Consider the following 7,500-nt stretch of genomic DNA (forward strand, 5'->3'; position numbering starts at 1 on the left):
TGAGGACACATAAAAGCTTGGAACCCTTACAAAAAAAACCAAAATTTTGTAGTAAAACTTGTTAATAGAATGTGATGAGACGGTTAACCTCTTCAGTACCACGACGCATTTCTATATTCATTCTGCTTATTATCTGGTGGTTTTATACAGCTTCAGAAACTCATGTGGGGGGGATTAAAATAGTGAAGACTTTAGCCATTAATCTTCTGACCTCCATAGACCCTTCCTAATGTCAATAAAATCGTTTAATCGTACACAAATCTCAAGGTAAGAGTGTGTCCAAGTATTGAAGGGGTTAAAACGGGAATAAGCAACGGAAGCAAACAAGGGAAGCTGCAACAAGCCATCAGCTCTACAGGTACAAGTGACAGGTAAGGTGAAATTTAACACTATATTTCCAGGTAAGGCATAAGTAATCAAGGTCATTCCGGACAGGTGGCGTATACAGGTAACTCATCAACACAGGTATTCATAGGCAACGTGACTGACAGGTGAGTTAATATCAAGGTATGGTAATGCATGTAAGGTGATACTGAGGTGAAATTATATAAAGGTGAATAAATACTGAGATGACGTCGTATACAGGTGAATTAATACTGAGGTGACGTGGTATACAGGTGAATTAATACTGAGGTGACGTGGTATACAGGTGAATTAATACTGAATTCACGTGATACAGGCAAATTAATACTGAATTCACGTTATCTACAGGTAAATTAATACAACGGTGACGTGATATACAGGTAAATTAATATGGAAGTGACGTAATATACAGGCTGATTAATACTGAATTTATGTAATGTACAGGTAAACTAATACTCAGACGACCCAATATACAGTGAATTAATACAAAAGTGACGCAGCATACACGTGAACAAATACAGCGGTAACACTGTAAAGGTGAAATTAACACAGTCACATAACACACAGGCAAACATGAGCTGAGGAAGGGCAGTGAATAGACACACGCATCATATCACACGCCAAGCACAGCAGCATCACTTCAGTCTCTCCATTAACACAGCATCACGCCAGTCTCTTCACATACACAGCAGAATCACGTCAATCTCTTCACATACACAGCAGCATCACGTCAGTCTCTTCACATACACAGCAGAATCACGTCAATCTCTTCACATACACAGCAGAATCACGTCAGTCTCTTCACATACACAGCAGAATCACGTCAGTCTCTTCACATACACAACAGCATCACGTCAATCTCTTCACATACACAGCAGAATCACGTCAATCTCTTCACATACACAGCAGCATCACGTCAGCATCTCTTCATTAACACAGCACAATCACGTCAGTCTCTTCACATACACAGCATAATCACGTCAATCTCTTCACATACACAGCAGCATCACGTCAATCTCTTCACATACACAACAGCATCACGTCAGTCTCTTCACATACACAGCAGCATCACGTCAATCTCTTCACATACACAGCAGAATCACGTCAGTCTCTTCACATACACAGCAGCATCACATCAGTCTCTTCACATACACAACAGCATCACGTCAATCTCTTCACATACACAGCAACATCACGTCAATCTCTTCACATACACAGCAGCATCACGTCAATCTCTTCACATACACAGCAGCATCACGTCAATCTCTTCACATACACACAGCATCACGTCAATCTCTTCACACAGCATCACGTCAATCTCTTCACATACACAACAGCATCACGTCAGTCTCTTCACATACACAGCATAATCACGTCAATCTCTTTATTAACACAGCACAATCACGTCAGTCTCTTCATTAACACAGCATAATCACGTAATTCTCTTCATAGACAGCATCACGTCAGTCTCTTCATTAACACAGCATAATCACGTAATTCTCTTCATAGACACAGCATCACGTCAGTCTCTTCATAGACACAGCATCACGTCAGTCTCTTCATTAACACAGCACAATCACGTCAGTCTCTTCATTAACACAGCACAATCATGTCAGTCTCTTCATACACACAGCAAATCAATGTGAAATGAAGGAGTAACGTGTCAATTTTATACTGAGAGAGATTTCAAGGCATTTATCTTTTGGCTAACTCTCTCGGCCTACTCTAGAACTGGCATCTAAGTGGGCCTTTTAAATTTTGTTGCCGTTGGATAGTTCTTCTTCTCTAACATTAAAAAGTATAAGACATTCAGATAAGACACGACATCCGGGAGCGGAGAGATACTGAGGTAATGGCGCCAGGTAGGAAGAACTGTTTACCTATGCAACACCTGGCCAGTGATGCGTTTACTATTAACCTCTTAATACTGGGACACATTTTTACCTTGAGTTTTGTGTATGATTAGACCATTTTATTGACATTAGGAAGGGTTTACGGAGGTCAGAAGAGTAATGACCACAGTCTTTACTATTTTAATCCCCGACATGAGTTTCTGAAGATGTTTAAAATCACCAAATAGTAAGCAGAGTGAATATGGGAACGCGTCATGGTACTGAAGGGGTTAAGAACATAGAGAAGAGCAGAAATCCACAGTAAGTCTCTAATACATGCATCCCGCCTATGTTATCCATACCTATTAATTTATGTGATTTTATTTATTTTTTTCATGTAAGAGGGGAAAACTGGCTAAGGCAACGGAAAATGGTTAAAAAGGTACATTAAGTTACTAGTCCCATTGAAGGTCATTTGGAAGCTTCTAGAACGTCACTAACAACCTGAATACTGAGTCGCTTCTACGTACCCATCAGTCTGTCAACCACCTCCCTCCTGATCTATTTCCTTTCTGTTTATAAAATGAAGTGGCCTGGACTAAGATGAATGGAATAGACTCAGTAAGGAGGTTTAAAAGATGAGATTGTTTTATAGATATCAACCTCATCAGTACTGGGTCGCATTTTTTTAGTACGAGTTTTGGATATGATTACACGATTTTATTTAGATCAAGAAGGATTAGGTTAGTTTAGAAGATTAATGCACAGAGTCTTCACTATCTTAATCCTCTCATAAGTTTCTGAAGCTGTATAAAATCGCCAAATAGTAACCAGAATAAAATTGAAACCCGTCAAGGTACTGAAGAGGTTAACGATAGCTAGCAAAAGATAGGCAAGTTTCATACAGGACTGACACGTGTAGGCCTCTTGACTCGCTGCAGCTTCCCTTATTGTCTCAAGTTCTCTGGTAATCTCTGGAAATCCCTGCATGTTTCTGTATTCCGAACTTCTTACACGTTGACTGCATTTAACTAAGAGGGAGATTTCAAGACATTCATCCCTTTCTTTTGGCTAACTCTTTCGGACCTGCAAGAGGACTGGCAAGTAAGTGGGTCTTTATTTATTTATTTATTTGTTGTTGTCCTTGGCCTGCTTTCCCCTCTTACATAAAAAAAAAAAATCATTATAGTCGCGGCCAGAAGTCATGAGCATTCCTTCAATCAGCCGCCCTGTGTTTAGTATTCCCTCAGCATTGCATTCAGGAAACTAAGAGACTGCCACCAGGTCACATTTAACTCTCAAAATCCAGCTGGCTTCTTAAAATATATAAAATCGGCCTATTCCAACTCAGTCTCAGAGAAGAGTGGATATTTCTAGACGGGAAATTTTAGCAGACACAACACAGATCATTGATTTTTAAGACACCGCCCGTGAAACTTAATGAAATCCTGTTAAATCTGTCTATTTCAACTTAATAATTATCATAAGAAAGTAGATATTTTAAACTAAAATTTTAGCAGACACAACACAGCTCTTTGATTTTTAAGACACTGACCATGAAACTTAATAAAATCCTGTTAAATCTGTCTATATCAACTCAATATCATAAAAAAGTAGATATTTTTAAACCGAAAATTTTGGCTTCCATAACACAGCTCTTTGATTTCAAGACAGCGCCCGTAAAATAAGAGTTAAACCCCCTTTAGTACTATGACGCGTTTTCATATTCATTCTGCTTACTGCTTGGTGATTTCATGCATCTTCAGAAACTTATGTGGGTATGAAAATAGAGAAGATTCTGGGTATTAATCCTCTGATCTCCACAAACCCTTCCTAGTGTAAATAAAATCGTTTAATCACACTCAAATTCCTGGTAAAAACGCGTCACAGTATTGAGGGGGTTAAGACGGCCATTGGATTTAGGGGACTAGAATTAAGAGTAGACGATTGAGCGTGAAGGTGTGAATGTTACTCTGCCTTTGTCCACGAGCGTCCCAGCAGGTGAAGCGGCCACAGCACAGGATGGCTCGACTCCCTCCCTGCCTTGCCTTCACTTTCTCTCAGTTGCAATGGAACTGTACAATTTTGGAGCACAGTTTTGCAAGACACTTCTCATAACGACGTCAGTGATGGAGTAAGCACTTTTTCCCTCCTTTTCGATCCCTGTATTGTATTTTTTCATTTATGTTTCCTGTATTACTATTTTTGTTCGGTAAATTCGTGACACGTGACTAAAAAATAAAGTATGCGTTACAGTGGCGTTAGTTGCCTGCCCAAAGCTTAAACCATTTCAATACACATTTTTGACCATGATTTTTTGGGTATAATTAGACCATTTTCTTTGCATTAGGAGGGGTCTATGGAGGTCAAAAGATTAATGGCCCGAGTCTTTCCTATTTCAATCCCTACATAATTATCTGAAGCTGTACAAAATCACCAAGTAGTAACCAGAATGAATATTGAAACGCGGCACTTTGAGGATATTTGTAGCTTCCTTTTTTCTGTGTATAGAAGGAACACTGGCAAATAAAACAGAAAAAAAAAACGAGAAGGAAAAAAAATGCCCACTGAAGTACTAGTCTCCTAAAAAAAAAAAAAAAAAAAACACACATTATCGAAATTATCTCGTCTTGTTACTATTTAGTTATCATTATTTCCCTCTATCGTTATATTACTATTTCATTATTATTCTATTTTCCCAGTAATGCATAAAAAGACGGCACAAAGCATTCTTAACTCATTCAGTACAATGACGCTTTTTCATATTCATTCTGCTTACTATTTGCTGATTTTACACACCTTAAACTTACGTGGGGGGTATTAGAATAGTGAAGGCTCTGTCCATCAATCTTCTGACCTCCATAGACCCTTCCTAATATAGATAAAATGGATTAATCATACCCAAAACTCACGGTACAAATATGTTCCAGTACTGAAGAAGAGAGAATAATACAAATTGAACAAGAATGAAAGATCAAGTGACGAGCAAAACCATATTCACTTGTTTTTCACTGATAATTTGAGAGAAGCTGTCCCAAAAAGAGAGACTCGTTATGTTAGGCCAAGTTGTTATTATCATCATTATTACTGTATTGAATCTTCTTCCTCTTCCTCTTCCTCTTCTCTGGCTGGCCTGTGCGAGATGGGATCACACACACACACACACACACACACACACACACACACACACAGAGAGAGAGAGAGAGAGAGAGAGAGTGTGTGTGTGTGTGTGTGTGTGTGTGTGTGTGTGTGTGTGTGTGTGTGTGTGTGTGTGTGTGTGTGTGTCGCAACGGTATAAGCCTAACCTGACATCCATAGTCTCGCCCGATTCTACCACACCGATTCACACAACAATTACACGCCGATCAGGACTCTCTCTCTCTCTCTCTCTCTCTCTCTCTCTCTCTCTCTCTCTCTCTCTCGCACTGAAGATCCCTGAGCCACAAGGAGCCTAGGAAGGAGGATTGACCAGAGATGAAAGGAAGTTAATCGGAAGTACAGACGATACACAGCGAAAAAGTACAAAAATGAAAATGATACACGGGAGAAAATACAAAAATTAAGATGATACAGATGATACACGGGAAAAGTACAAAAATGAAGATGATACACGGGAAAAAAGGTACAAAAATTAAGATGATACACGGAAAAAAATGTACAAAAATTAGATACACATTGAAAAAACAAAAATAAAGATAATACACGGGGAAAAAACTACAAAAAGAAAGATAATACACGGGGAAAAATACGAAAATAAAGATAATACACGGGAAAAATACAAAAAGAAAGGAGAAAATAAGATAAAGATATAGAGGGAGATTTTTCCCTTTTTTCTGGGTTAAAAATACGAAAAATAAAGAAAAAAATGAAAAAAAAAAATACAGAGGGAGATTTCAAGACATCCCTTTTTTAATTTATTTATTTTTATTTTTCTGGTTAACTCTCTCGGACCTGCAAGGGGACTGGCAACTCAGTGGGCCGTTTTTCTTCGTTTTATGTTGCCCTTAACCATCTTTCCCCTCTTATATAAAAAAAAATATGAGGTACAATAAATAACAGGGTAAAAAAAGTACTACAAACAATAGGATGAAGAAATAAGTGATTTTTATAAGGAAATACACCTAGAAAAACGAAATATGCTCTTTTGGTACAGACAGACAGCACACAAACATCTCCCTTGTATTTCTAACCCACCCCAACCCAACCCAACCTAACCTAATCTAATTTAACCCAACCCAACCTATCCTAATCTAACCTAACCTTACTTAACCTTACCTAACCCCAACCCAACCTAACCTAACCTAATCTAATTTAACCCAACTCAACCCAGCCCAACCTAACCTAATCTAATTTAACCCAACTCAACCCAACCCAACCTAACCTTACTTAACCTAACCTAACCTAACCCAAACCAATCTAAGCCTTAATTAACCTAACCAAACCTAAAAGAGAAAGGTGAAAATCAAGAAAGCCAAATAATTACTTAGGATATTACGGCAATCATTAGGATTTAGGATATTTTAAGGGAATTCCCCCAAAGAAAGGATATATCTAGAGACACACCTGTTTTCCTGCTTGAATACGAACCACGAGGGGAAGAAAAGGTAAGGAAAATGAAGGAAAGAATATCAAGTCATACAAACAGACGAACAGTATATTTTTCAAAGGAATTTTCAGACTTTTAAGACAGAAGAAACAATAAAAAAAAGAGTTGAAGTAGGAAATGATAGAAATGAAATAAAAATAGTAAGAAAAGAAAGAAATAAGTAGATAAATAGATAAGAGTAAATAAAACACAAAAAGAAATCAAATCTATAATAGAAAAATAAAAGAACGATAAAGAAAAGATAATGCAAATAACACAAAATAACAATAATAATAATAAACAGCCAATCTAGATCCATTTTTGTAACTAAACAGAAGAAAACAAGCCTTAACTACCGTCCGTCCACCTCCTTCACCCACTCCTTCACTAGCGAGATGTGAAAGAAACGAGAGCTGGACCCTTCTTACACACACCCCGCCCTCAGACATCCCACCCCCCCCAAAAAAAAATAAAAAATAAAAAAAAATAAATAAATAAACAAAGATGAAAAACTAATAATTACTCTAACTCCATAAAAGAACGTGCAGAAAAATTCCTCTTCTTCATTTTTCCTCTCTCTCTCTCTCTCTCTCTCTCTCTCTCTCTCTCTCTCTCTCTCTCTCTCTCTCTCTCTCAAGTAATCAGTCTTCTTCACCTTCTTCAACACACAGATTTCATGCTACCTTGGAAGCTCAAAGTAAACTGTTTATGTTGAGATTA

At 37.9% G+C, this 7,500-nt stretch overlaps 1 protein-coding gene across 1 annotated transcript in view; it reads left to right on the top strand.

The window, feature by feature from the left end:
- The window catches only part of LOC123501503 (uncharacterized protein DDB_G0271670-like), a 16,490-nt gene that overhangs the window by 8,358 nt on the left and 632 nt on the right, over window positions 1-7,500 (top strand). Inside the window, exons 3-6 of the mRNA XM_045250359.1 lie at window positions 436-491; window positions 1,025-1,311; window positions 1,365-1,706; window positions 1,816-1,943. Coding sequence (XP_045106294.1) covers window positions 436-491; window positions 1,025-1,311; window positions 1,365-1,706; window positions 1,816-1,943 — 813 coding nt within the window. The remainder of the gene's footprint in view (window positions 1-435; window positions 492-1,024; window positions 1,312-1,364; window positions 1,707-1,815; window positions 1,944-7,500) is intronic.

The sequence above is a fragment of the Portunus trituberculatus genome, chromosome 9 (genome assembly GCF_017591435.1).
Source record: "Portunus trituberculatus isolate SZX2019 chromosome 9, ASM1759143v1, whole genome shotgun sequence".
In the NCBI taxonomy this organism is placed as follows: Eukaryota; Metazoa; Arthropoda; class Malacostraca; order Decapoda; family Portunidae; genus Portunus; species Portunus trituberculatus.